The sequence below is a fragment of the Bombina bombina genome, chromosome 3 (genome assembly GCF_027579735.1).
Source record: "Bombina bombina isolate aBomBom1 chromosome 3, aBomBom1.pri, whole genome shotgun sequence".
Taxonomy (NCBI): domain Eukaryota; kingdom Metazoa; phylum Chordata; class Amphibia; order Anura; family Bombinatoridae; genus Bombina; species Bombina bombina.
In genome coordinates this window covers 794,849,693-794,863,412 of record NC_069501.1, presented here as the reverse complement: position 1 = coordinate 794,863,412, position 13,720 = coordinate 794,849,693, and the positions used below count along the sequence as shown (strand labels likewise).

General features: G+C 44.6%; 1 protein-coding gene across 1 annotated transcript in view; it reads left to right on the top strand.

The window, feature by feature from the left end:
* Positions 1 to 13,720, top strand: part of TMEM131 (transmembrane protein 131) — a 550,079-nt gene that overhangs the window by 57,050 nt on the left and 479,309 nt on the right. Inside the window, 2 exon segments of the mRNA XM_053707713.1 lie at positions 4,132 to 4,259; positions 5,654 to 5,662. Of these exon segments, the coding sequence (XP_053563688.1) occupies positions 4,132 to 4,259; positions 5,654 to 5,662 (137 nt within the window).

Sequence of the window (13,720 nt, the reverse complement as noted above, 5' to 3'; positions counted from 1 at the left end):
ATATCCAAGCGGGTGGCGTACATTGTTAATAAAGAATGGGACAGGCCCGGTATACCTTTCGTACCTCCCCCCATATTTAAAAAATTGTTTCCTATAGTCGACCCCAGAAAGGACTTATGGCAGACAGTCCCCAAGGTCGAGGGGGCGGTTTCTACTCTAAACAAGCGCGCCACTATACCCATAGAAGATAGTTGTGCTTTCCAAGATCCTATGGATAAAAAATTAGAAGGTTTGCTAAAAAAGATGTTTGTTCAGCAAGGTTACCTTCTACAACCAATTGCATGCATTGTCCCTGTCACTACAGCCGCGTGTTTCTGGTTCGATGAGCTAGAAAAGGCGATTATTAGTAATTCTTCTTCTTATGAGGAGATTATGGACAGAATTCGTGCTCTTAAATTGGCTAATTCTTTCACCCTAGACGCCACCTTGCAATTGGCTAGGTTAGCGGCAAAAAATTCTGGGTTTGCTATTGTGGCGCGCAGAGCGCTTTGGTTAAAATCTTGGTCAGCGGATGCGTCTTCCAAGAACAAATTGCTTGACATTCCTTTCAAGGGGAAAACACTGTTTGGCCCTGACTTGAAAGAGATTATCTCTGATATCACTGGGGGCAAGGGCCACGCCCTTCCTCAGGATAGGTCTTTCAAGGCCAAAAATAAACCTAATTTTCGTTCCTTTCGCAGAAACGGACCAGCCCCAAGTGCTACGTCCTCTAAGCAGGAGGGTAATACTTCTCAAGCCAATCCAGCCTGGAGACCTATGCAAGGCTGGAACAAAGGAAAGCAGGCCAAGAAACCTGCCACTGCTCCCAAGACAGCATGAGATGCGGGCCCCCGATCCGGGACCGGATTTGGTGGGGGGCAGACTCTCTCTCTTCACTCAGGCTTGGGCAAGAGATGTTCTGGATCCTTGGGCGCTAGAAATGGTCTCCCAAGGTTATCTTCTGGAAGTGATTCATCCTGTTCCATTAAGAGAACGAGGGATGGGGTTCTACTCCAATCTGTTCGTAGTTCCCAAAAAAGAGGGAACGTTCAGACCAATCTTAGATCTCAAGATCCTAAACAAGTTTCTCAAGGTTCCATCGTCCAAAATGTAAACCATTCGAACAATCCTTCCATCCAGGAAGGTCAATTCTTGACCACGGTGGATTTAAAGGATGCGTATCTACATATTCCTGTCCACAAGGAACATCATCGGTTCCTAAGGTTCGCATTCCTGGACAAGCATTACCAGTTCGTGGCGCTTCCTTTCGGATTAGCCACTGCTCCAAGGATTTTCTCAAAGGTACTAGGGTCCCTTCTGGCGGTGCTAAGACCAAGGGGCATTGCTGTAGTACCTTACTTGGACGACATTCTGATTCAAGCGTCGTCCCTTCCTCAAGCAAAGGCTCACACGGACATAGTCCTGGCCTTTCTCAGATCTCACGGATGGAAAGTGAACGTGGAAAAGAGTTCTCTATCTCCGTCGACAAGAGTTCCCTTCTTGGGAACAATAATAGACTCCTTAGAAATGAGGATTTTTCTGACAGAGACCAGAAAAACAAAACTTCTAAACTCTTGTCGGATACTTCATTCCGTTCCTCTTCCTTCCATAGCGCAGTGCATGGAAGTGATAGGTTTGATGGTAGTGGCAATGGACATAGTTCCTTTTGCGCGCATTCATCTAAGACCATTACAACTGTGTATGCTCAGTCAGTGGAATGGGGACTATACAGACTTGTCTCCGAAGATACAAGTAAATCAGAGGACCAGAGACTCACTCCGTTGGTGGCTGTCCCTGGACAACCTGTCACAAGGGGTGACCTCCCGCAGACCAGAGTGGGTCATTGTCACGACCGACGCCAGTCTGATGGGCTGGGGCGCGGTCTGGGGATCCCTGAAAGCTCAGGGTCTTTGGTCTCGGGAAGAATCTCTTCTACCGATAAATATTCTGGAACTGAGAGCGATATTCAATGCTCTCAAGGCTTGGCCTCAGCTAGCGAGGGCCAAGTTCATACGGTTTCAATCAGACAACATGACGACTGTTGCGTACATCAACCATCAGGGGGGAACAAGGAGTTCCCTGGCGATGGAAGAAGTGACCAGAATCATTCAATGGGCGGAGACTCGCTCCTGCCACCTGTCTGCAATCCACATCCCAGGAGTGGAAAATTGGGAAGCGGATTTTCTGAGTCGTCAGACATTGCATCCGGGGGAGTGGGAACTCCATCCGGAAATCTTTGCCCAAATCACTCAACTGTGGGGCATTCCAGACATGGATCTGATGGCCTCTCGTCAGAACTTCAAGGTTCCTTGCTACGGGTCCAGATCCAGGGATCCCAAGGCGACTCTAGTAGATGCACTAGTAGCACCTTGGACCTTCAAACTAGCCTATGTATTCCCGCCGTTTCCTCTCATCCCCAGGCTGGTAGCCAGGATCAATCAGGAGAGGGCGTCGGTGATCTTGATAGCTCCTGCGTGGCCACGCAGGACTTGGTATGCAGATCTGGTGAATATGTCATCGGCTCCACCATGGAAGCTACCTTTGAGACGAGACCTTCTTGTTCAAGGTCCGTTCGAACATCCGAATCTGGTCCCACTCCAGCTGACTGCTTGGAGATTGAACGCTTGATCTTATCAAAGCGAGGGTTCTCAGATTCTGTTATTGATACTCTTGTTCAGGCCAGAAAGCCTGTAACTAGAAAAATTTACCACAAAATTTGGAAAAAATATATCTGTTGGTGTGAATCTAAAGGATTCCCTTGGGACAAGGTTAAGATTCCTAAGAGTCTATCCTTCCTTCGAGAAGGATTGGAAAAAGGATTATCTGCAAGTTCCTTGATGGGACAGATTTCTGCCTTGTCTGTGTTACTTCACAAAAAGCTGGCAGCTGTGCCAGATGTTCAAGCCTTTGGTCAGGCTCTGGTTAGAATCAAGCCTGTTTACAAACCTTTGACTCCTCCTTGGAGTCTCAACTTAGTTCTTTCAGTTCTTCAGGGGGTTCCGTTTGAACCCTTACATTCCGTTGATATTAAGTTATTATCTTGGAAAGTTTTGTTTTTGGTTGCAATTTCTTCTGCTAGAAGAGTTTCAGAATTATCTGCTCTGCAGTGTTCTCCTCCTTATCTGGTGTTCCATGCAGATAAGGTGGTTTTACGTACTAACCTGGTTTTCTTCCGAAAGTTGTTTCTAACAAAAACATTAACCAGGAGATAGTCGTGCCTTCTCTGTGTCCGAAACCAGTTTCGAAGAAGGAACGTTTGTTGCACAATTTGGATGTTGTTCGCGCTCTAAAATTCTATTTAGATGCTACAAAGGATTTTAGACAAACATCTTCCTTGTTTGTTGTTTATTCTGGTAAAAGGAGAGGTCAAAAAGCAACTTCTACCTCTCTCTCTTTTTGGATTAAAAGCATCATCAGATTGGCTTACGAGACTGCCGGATGGCAGCCTCCTGAAAGGATCACAGCTCCTTCCACTAGGGCTGTGGCTTCCACATGGGCCTTCAAGAACGAGGCTTCTGTTGATCAGATATGTAGGGCAGCGACTTGGTCTTCACTGCACACTTTTACCAAATTTTACAAGTTTGATACTTTTGCTTCTTCTGAGGCTATTTTTGGGAGAAAGGTTTTGCAAGCCGTGGTGCCTTCCATTTAGGTGACCTGATTTGCTCCCTCCCTTCATCCGTGTCCTAAAGCTTTGGTATTGGTTCCCACAAGTAAGGATGACGCCGTGGACCGGACACACCTATGTTGGAGAAAACATAATTTATGTTTACCTGATAAATTACTTTCTCCACGGGTGTGTCCGGCCCACGGCCCGCCCTGGTTTTTTAATCAGGTCTGATAATTTATTTTCTTTAACTACAGTCACCACGGTATCATATGGTTTCTCCTATGCAAATATTCCTCCTTAACGTCGGTCGAATGACTGGGGTAGGCGGAGCCTAGGAGGGATCATGTGACCAGCTTTGCTGGCTCTTTGCCATTTCCTGTTGGGGAAGAGAATATCCCACAAGTAAGGATGACGCCGTGGACCGGACACACCGTTGGAGAAAGTAATTTATCAGGTAAACATAAATTCTGTTTTTTCATTTTGCATGTTTTATTTTTTGAGAATCAAATGTAATCAAAGTGTCTTTCTTGCTTTCTTCACAGGCCCGTGGGAATGCCAAAAATGGAAAAAGTTTTTTTACACAATCCTAGTTTAGAAGAAACTATTAGTTTAGTATCAATATCAGCAACAACATCACATTTTCATGCATCATTTTTTCAAAATAGGGTAAGTGGCTTTTTTCCCCTTTTCTATTTCAGAAGATGCAAAATAAATAAATAAAATTACATATATATGTACCAGGTGGCCCTCGTTTTACAACGGTTCAATTTACACCGTTTCAGAATAACAACCTTTTTTCCAGTCATGTGACTACTATTGAAAAGCATTGAGAAGCAATGCATTGATTAAAATAGCCAGTAGGTGGAGCTGTGTTGCAGCAAAGCCAAGCAAGCTGAAATTAATCAGTTTAACCAGACCTGAGCTATCGAGCAGATTTCAATGGAACAAGATCTTCCTGTTTATAAATCAGTCCAGATTGGAATGCATAGAAAGAACTGTTTGCATAAAAATGCAAGTAAAGTCTTTGTTGTGTGATTATTTTATTAGGTTTATAATGCTGTTTAGCAAATGTTTTTGTTCATTTAACTTAGTTTAATTATATATTCTGTGTTGTGTGATTATTTTATCAAGTTTATAATGCTGTTTAGCATTTAAATTCTTCATTTCAGTTCTTTAAAAATTAATGTATTAGGTGTTACTTATGACAATTTTGAGAGGGGCCTGGAACCTATCTCCCTCACTTCCCATTGACTTACATTATAAACTGAGTTTCAATTTACAATGGTTTTGATTTACAACCATTCCTTCTGACACCTTACCCCGGCGTAAACTGAGGGCTACCTGTATATATAAATATATATATGAGTGGTTTATAGGACTGTTATTGTTGTTATAGACTCTGTTAAAGGGGCTGTTAACACCTTGAGTATATATATATATATATATATATATATATATAATGTTTAAGTATGCACAATGAAACTTGAAAATGTACCCAGCTGATTCTCAAGGCTAACCCTGCTACTTTGCCTAATTGGCTTTAACTGAAAACAACTGTCAAACAATGCATTTTATACTAACATCATGACTGCGGCTATCCATGTTGTTTAGACCTAAGCATGCATTGGCTCCTTCAAATAAGACAAGTGTTGGGTGAAGTTTGGCTATTGAAAAACAACTGCAGCAAACAATGTGAATTTGTTTAAAAACTCGACTGGGCTGATATGTTATTCAAAAGCAAGTCAACATAAATGTATTGTAATTACAAGGTATTTACTGTCCCTTTACAGTGTTTATTGATTAACTTAAAGAGCTGGACTTGATTCTTCAAATGTGTTAATGAACTGTATATGATGTACCTATATGATTTTTTTAAAGAAATCTTATGTTTAGAAAAAATGGTATCATCTTGTGGTATATATAGTGTTCAACAAATTGATTTTCTGATACAAATGATGGAGATTGTTGCTTTATATTGTAATTATTTTCCATCTTAATGGGAGGAGAGTCCACTGCTTTATTTATTACTTGTGGGAATTAAAGTGAATGTAAAGTTTCATCCAGTAGTGCCCGGTTTTTAAAAATACTATTAGAAACAGGTGCACTTTCATTGATAAAACTTTACATTGCACCATATTTGTAGAAATACTTACCTCTTCGTCTTGAAAGCCGCTCCAGCGCTTCGCCAGCCCGTCGCAAGCCTCTTCCTACGTCAGAAATGACGATTCCGGCCTTCCTCCAATAACAGTGTTGCTTTTGGCAGTGCTTCCCCCGGGGGGTGGGGAGCCGTGATTGGAGGATGCCGGAATCGTCATTGCTGACGTAGGAAGAGGCTTGGGACAGGCTGGCAAAGCACTGGAGCGGCTTTCAAGGCGAAGAGGTAAGTATTTCTACAAATATGGTGCAATGTAAAGTTTCATCAATAAAAGTGCCCCTGTTTTTAATAATATTTTTAAAAACCAGGCACTACTTGATGAAACTTTACATTCACTTTAAGAACCTGGCCACCAGGAGGAGGCAAAGACGCCCCAGCCAAAGGCTTAAATACCTCCCCCACTCCCCGCATCCCCCAATCATTCTTTGCCTTTCGTCAGAGGAGAATGGCAGAGAAGTGTCGGAAGAGGGGTAGTACTCTTCAGTATGGGACTGGAGTTTTAAGTAGTCTTGTCTGCCTCTCAGTGAGAGCATTGACGAATGTTAGGGTCTGGAGATGCAGGGAGAGTCTTCCTGCGAAATCATCCAGATTTGTATTAACAGCCCCTAAGCAATCAGTGTTGACGAGTTTCACTGCCTGCTTCTATCACTCAAGTCCATGTCAGGTGCGATGCTACAAGACTGTCAAACTTGGGAGGCTGTGTGTCCCACGGCAGAGATTTCGGTAAGATAGTTTCATTTTATCTCATATGATAACGTTAGAAGACAGGGTCACAGTGTATGTTCCATATGCCTTGATAATATGATATCAAACATGTTTGATACCACTGAGCCGTCCACATCTGAGAAGCTGTCATCCAGTGAGGTGCGTACCCTACATGCTTATCTCTCTACACATGCAGTTTCCCATTGCATTGCTGATCCTTCATCTGGAGGGGGGCATTTTTTCACCAGACGTTACTGCGCAGCTCAGATGGCAGTGTCTGCGTCCTTTAATTCTTTACTTCACCCTGCTATGCGCAAGTGAGAGGTCACATATTGCACTCCTTCCCAGAGTACATCAGATAATTTACTATTGGATTTAACTGATAGGATTATCGGAGTGTGACGTTCTTTCTGAGACTTCATAGTATGAACATTCTGGGTCGGAGTCTGCTGCCTCTAAACCTCCAGCTGCGGAGGAACCAGACTTTAGTTTTAGGAATTTGCCCTTTCTTCTAAAGGAAGTTTTTTCTTCTTAAATGGAAAGAGTCCACAGCTGCATTCATTACTTTTGGGAAATAAGAACCTGGCCACCAGGAGGAGGCAAAGAGCCAAAGGCTTAAATACTCCTCCCACTCCCCTCATCCCCTAGTCATTCTTTGCCTTTCGTCCCAGGAGGTTGGCAAAGAAGTGCCAGAATTTTTAAATTTTTTTTTTTTTGTCTCTTAAGGAAGGTAGTACTTTTTGGCATGGGACAGGAGTTTTAAGTAGTCCTGTCAGTCTCTCAGTGAGGGCTTGGATGAAAGTTAGAGTCCGGAGATGCAGGGAGATTCTTTCTGCGAAACCATCCTGACTCATGTTAACAGCTCCTCAAGCAATCAATGTTGTCGAACTTTGCTCCGCTGTGTTCCTGTTCCACGGCGTAGATTCCGGTAAGATCATTTCATTTTACTTTATTTCTAAATGTACTGTAATGTGAATGTTTTCCTGAGAGGCTACCACCTTGCGGGTCTATCTTATCACAAGGGTCTCAGTGATACCTCGAGGTATCCCTTATGTTGTCCTGAGGCCTTTTAGATGTCTCTTCATAATACTTCTAGCCTTGCTCCTTGGACTTTAGCTAGGGTGGTTCCTTCCTTCGGTCGGGGCTTTCGAGTTCTTGGTGCTATCCAGATTCTCTGGATATGCATTCATATCCCTTGTGTCTGGCTTTTTGACCAGTTTTTGGTGTTTAGTTCTAGGATAAGGTTGCCTGAACTATTAGGTGCCCAGACCTGTTTTTCTTCCTGAGACTTCCAGTTGCTGAGGCTTTGCCTGGCTTTTTTCCTGACCCAGTCTTTTGTTGTTTTGGAATCTTGGATCTCAGGGCTGGTCAGGGTGTTCCACAGTAGTGGGAACTTGGGCTATTTCCATGCTCCAACTATCTGACCTGGTCATGGTGGCCAGGTTTTCGGAGTATTTATTACTCTTTGCAACAGAGCAGCCCAGGTGCTCTAGGGTTAGCTTTGTGACTTGAGTCTCCAGAGTGTTTGGTTCATACCCAGCTGCTGGCGCTGGAGGTCCAACTTCTGGTGCGCCTTACGGTTGCATTCCCTTGGCCAGCTTGCCAGTGTATACTGTGGAATGGCTGAGTCTCTGCTTGACAAGCTACTTGGGGGGTCCTTTTCTAGTACATTTGTTTTGGGCATTTATCTTCCTATTTGCCGGTGGCTTCGGGCCTTGAGGACAGTTATTGCCCTTACGGCCTCATCCCTTTTCTTTAGGGGAGATTCTCCTCCCTATGGAGACGGAGTCCTTTCTTGGGGCTTCTCCTGGATGGGAGGTAAACAGGTGGGATTGGTTCCCCCTGGGGTCTTGCTAGCTCCAAGTCAGACTTCTTGGGCCTTTATTTGGATAGATCCATAGGTCTATGGCCTTGTCAGCTGTTTTCAGAGTCGGGTTGTATTTGTACTTTGTGGGGATGGCTGTGCTATCCTTATGCTCGTTCCTGTACCAGTTTCGGGATTCTTTTGTTCCTCTATTTTGGATCCCTGGGGCTGGGTTGGTGGTCTACAGACCTGCGTTCAGGTCGCAGTCTCCTTTGGATGTATGAGACTTGTTGAGTCTATTAGCTCAGTCTGCTAGGATATAGAATTTCCTTTCAACTTGCTCCATCAATTTCAGAAGAGGGTCTACTGTTCCTTCAGTTTCTGAGGGTATACTCTCCTTCTCGGGGAGCCTCGATTGAAGTTTTGTGTTCCCCTTTTTAGGGACCTGTATAAGTCCGGTGTCTTTGCTTGCCTTGAGCGTGCCCTCTGTCTGGGGGTGGCTTTTGCGGTCTATTCCTTGCTTGACTGCTTCTTCCTCGCAAGTGCCCTCTGTTTCATCCTAATATGGACTCTGTGTTTTCCAACCAGGTTTTTTTTTTTGCCTGGGTCTATTACATGTTTTTCGTGGTTGAATACTTTGGCATTCTATGTTCAGACGCTGGGAGGACTTTGCCTCTTCAGTTGCATTCAGTGCTTGCAGGATGTTGAAGAGAAGTCTGTTCTGTTTCGCTTGGTATAGGCGTGGCCTCCTTTTCCTGTTTGGACTCGTTTGGGTGTCTTTGAGCTGGGCTTTTTTGTATTATGGGAACTTTTTCAGTTTCCTCTGTTTTTCTTTACCTTGTCGCCTTGGGGGTTTCGGCTGGTGTCCCGTTCATTAGTGGGGGGGGGTGGTGTTATGGGGGACTGTCTGTTAGGCGACGGTGTCTCCTAGAGGATTGTTGGCTCAGTCGAGTCCGTTTGGCGGTCTCTAGTTTGGCTTCTGGACTAGCACGAAGCAGGGTTTTTTATTATGTAGAGGTTCAGGCCTGGTGCCCTAAGTATGGGCCGCCTGTTTTACCCTCCTGTCTTGACATTCAGTGTCCTCTATAGCTTGGGTATTGTTTTCCCAAAAGTAATGAATGCACCTGTGGAATCTATCCATTTAAGAAGAAAAACATAAATTATACTTACCTGATAATTTCCTTTTTCTTCTGATGGGAAGAGTCCACAACTCCCCACCCGTAATTTAATATGGGTCGTTCTTATTATTCTTCTGGCACCTTTCACCCTGATATTTCTTCTACTGTTGCTTGTTCCCCAGCAGAATGACTGGGGGATTAGGGGAGTGGGAGGAGTATTTAAGCCTTTGGCTGGGGTGTCTTTGCCGCCTCCTGGTGGTCAGGTTCTTATTTCACAAAAGTAATGAATGCAGCTGAGAACTCTTTCCATCTGAAGAAAAGGAAATTATTAGGTAAGCATAATTTATGTTTTTGGCAAATTCAGTGGTTCCAGAGGCCAAATTGCCTGAGGAATCTTTGATTCCTAAATTGGATAGAGTTTGAGGACAAGGTGGTACCTTATCCTCCCCTGCTCCTGTTAGATGGCGAACATTATTAAGAATGGATGGAATTGGAATGTTCCTCTCTTCTCCTTTTAACAAATCGTTTCCCGGTCCTGGACTCTCAATGGAGTTGTGAGGTTCCTTCCCCAAAAGGGATGGCGCTATCTTCACCCTTGCTAACGTATTACTATCCCGTTTGAGGATAGCTCTTCGTTTTAAGATCCCATGGATAAAGGATGGAAAGTCTGTTAAGAAAGTTGTTTCAACATTCAGAATATTTGTTTTAACCGGGGTTGGCCGTTGCCGCGGTTCCTGGAGAAACTACCTTCTGGCATGACTCCTTATAGGATTGATCAGGGTGGAGAGGTTCCTTCGGTGTTACTCAGGAAAGACTTACGGCCTTGAGGGTTACTAATTCTTTCTTTTATCTGTGATGCTATTAGGCAGATTATTCAACTAAATTCTAAGACTTCAGTTTTTTCTGTTCAGGCCGTCGGGCTCTGGCTGAAGTCATGGTCTGTGGATATGACTTAAGTCTAGACTTCTTTTCCTCCCATTTAAGGGAATGATTTTGTTTGGTCCAGGCCTGGACTCAATTATCTCCATGGTCACGGGGCAAGGGGCCCTCCTACCGCAAGAGAATATGAACGAGTCTAAGGGACAATTTTCGTTTTGATAAAGCCCATGTCAGCAGTCCTCCGCTAAGCCTGAGCAAACCAAGAGCTCTTGGAAGTCGGCTCAGTCCTGGAATAAATCCAAGCAGAGCAAGAAGCCCGCCGAGTCTAAGTCACCATGAACGGGCAGTCCCCCTGTCCTCTTCTGGATCGTGTAGGGGCAGACTGTTGCTCTTTTCAGTCGCTTGGTTCAGGGATGTGCAGGATCCATGGGTCCAGAAGGTCATAGCTTAGGGTTACAAGATAGGTTTCAAGACTCAGCTGACCAGAAAGGAGGGAATCTGTCCTCTTAGGAGTTATGGTCCCGGTGCCTATCGCTGTGAGAGGTTTGGGTTACTATTCAAACCTTTTCGTAGTTCCAAAGAAAGAGGGAATTTTCCCTCCGATTTGGACCTGTAGTACTTAAACAAGTTTTTAAATGTCCCCTCGTTCAAGAGGGAGACAATTTGTCCTTTATTCCCCTCATTCGAGAAGGGCAGTTCATGACCACAATAGATCTGAAGGATGCTCCCTTCATGTACCAATCCTCAAGGACCACTTCCAGTTCCTAAGGTTTGTGTTCCTGGACCAGCACTTCCAGTTTATTGATCTTCTGTTTGGTCTAGCTGGTATAGTGGTGAAAATAGCTGCCTGCCAAGTAGTTTACCCGGGTTTCATTCCCGGCTAACACAGCATTCTCCAAGAAGTTTTTCGGAGAGTGGACCATTCGGAATCTTTCCTCTGTCTTCTTTGATTCCATGGATGGTAGATAAATCTAGAGAGTGTTCTCTTGTATCAAGTACCAGGGTAGAATTCTCGGATACTATAATATTCTCCATGGACATGAGAACATTTCTAACAGACCAGAGACGTTGCTTGACATGTCTTGCCCTCCAGACCTCCTTAATGCCATCTGTGGCTCGGTGTATGGAGGTGATTGGTCTCATGGTGTCCAGCATGGACAGCATTTCCTTTGCCAGGTTTCACCTCAGACAGTTGCGACTGAGCATGCTGAAGCAGTGGAACGGCGATCATTTGGATCTGTATCAACAGATTTCTCTGGACAACCGATCGAGAGAATCGCTCTCTTGGTGTTTTTATTTGGATCCCTTGTACAAGGGATGTCCGTCTCAAGACCATCCTGGGTGATTGTGACTACGGCTGCGACTCTGTCAGGATGGGGAGCTGTTTGGAGTGCCAGGAAGGCACAGGGCCTATAGACTAGGGAAAGCTCCTTCCAGATCGCATTTGGGATCTTCTGGCAATATACAATACTCTGAAGGCTTTGCTTCTGCTGGGTTCGTCCCAGTTTATCAGATTCCAATCAGACAATATATCCTCGGTGGCTTGCATCAACCATCAGGAGGGGAACGAGTAGCTCCCTAATTATGAGCGAAGTATCTCGGATTCTGGAGTGGGCAGAGACCCACATTTGTTCGTTGTCAGCAATCCACATTCCGGGTGTTGACAGCTGGGAAGCGTATTTCCTCAGCAGACAATACTTTAACCAGGGGGATTGGTCTCTCCATCCCGAGTGTTTGCGGAAATTAGCAAGAGGAAGATCTTATGACGTCACATTACCAAGTTACCCAGATATGGATCGAGGTACAGGGATCCTCATCCTCTTCTGTTTGTCCTAGCTACTGCTCCAAGGATATTTTCAAAGGTTCTGGGGGCTCTTCTAGCCATTGCCAGAACACAAGGTATTGCAGTAGTGCCTTACCTGGATGATATCTTGGTGCAGGCACCATCTTTTCATCTAGCGGAAGAACATTCAGAGTCCCTTCTCAATTTACTTCGATCACATGGAGGGAAGATAAACTTGAAAATGAGTTATCTTACTCCAAGTACAAGGGTGAATTTCCTGGGGACAATAATAGTCTCCATATCCATGAAAATATTCCTCACAGAGACATTGCAAGCTAACTTTTGCATGTCTTGCCCTCCAGGCCTCCTTGAGACCCTCATTGGCTCAGTGTATGGAGGTGATCGGACTCATGGTGTCCTGTATGGACATCATTCGTATGGACATCATTCTTTCAGCCAGATTCCATCTCAGACCCTTACAACTATGCATGCTGAGACAATGGAACGGCAACAATTCAGATCTGTCACAACAGATTGTGCTGGACAACCTGTTGAGAAACTCGCTCTCTTTGTGGCTCTGTCCAGATCATCTGTCCCAAGGCACATGCTTCTTGAGACCGTCCTGGGAGATTGTGACTACGGACGCAAGCCTTTCCAGCTGGGGAGCCGTTTGGGGTGCCAAGAAGGCACAAGAACTGTGCACTCACAAGTCCTCCCTACCGATCAATATATTCAAACTCCGGGCAATCTTCAATGCCTTGAAGGCTTGACCCCTTCTTGGTTCGTCCCAGTTTATCAGATTCCAATCAGACACTATAACCTCGGTTGCCTACATCAACCATCAGGGGGGAACGAGAAGTTCTTTGGCTATGAGAGAAGCATCTCATATACTAGAATGGGCGGAGACTCACAGATGTATGCTGTCAGCAATCCCCATTCCGGGTGTGGACAACTGGGAAGCGGACTTCTTCAGCAGGCAATCATTTCACCCGGGGGAATGGTCTCTCCACCACAAGGTATGCAGCGATTGTGGGACGCCGGATAGAGATCTCATGGCATCCCGCCTCAATACCAAGCTACATGTATATCTTTTCATGTATCTCATATATTTTCGTATATCTTAATTACTGCTTCTTCCTCGTGTTGTGGCTCACATCAAGCAGGAGCGAGCATCAATGCTCCATCGTGGCCGCAAAGGACGTGGTTTGTGGATCTGGTGGGGATGTCCTCATCTCCTCAGTGGAGGTTACCTTGTAGCAGGGATCTGCTGATACAGGGTCCCTTTGTTCACCAAATTTAGATTATCTGAGGCTGACTGCTTGGAGATTGAACGCTTAGTGTTAGCCAAGAGAGGATTCTCTGAGAGTGTTATCGACACTCTGGTTCAAGCTCGTAAGCCAGTTACTCTTTTTATCTACCATAAAGTGTGGAGGACTTACTTGTTCTGGTGTGAAGAGCGTGGCTTTTCCTGGCATAAGGTTAAGGTTGCCAGAATTTTATCTTTTCTCCAGGATGGATTGAAGAAGGGTCTATCTGCTATTTGTTAAATTAGAGTGATTTGTGAGAAGCAAAACCTATTCTAACCCCAAAAACAGAATTAGTAATGCCAATTATATATCCTAAAATCAAGTAAGGATATAAAAAAGCAAGGTAGGTTTTAACAAACCATAATTACTATCATAGACGA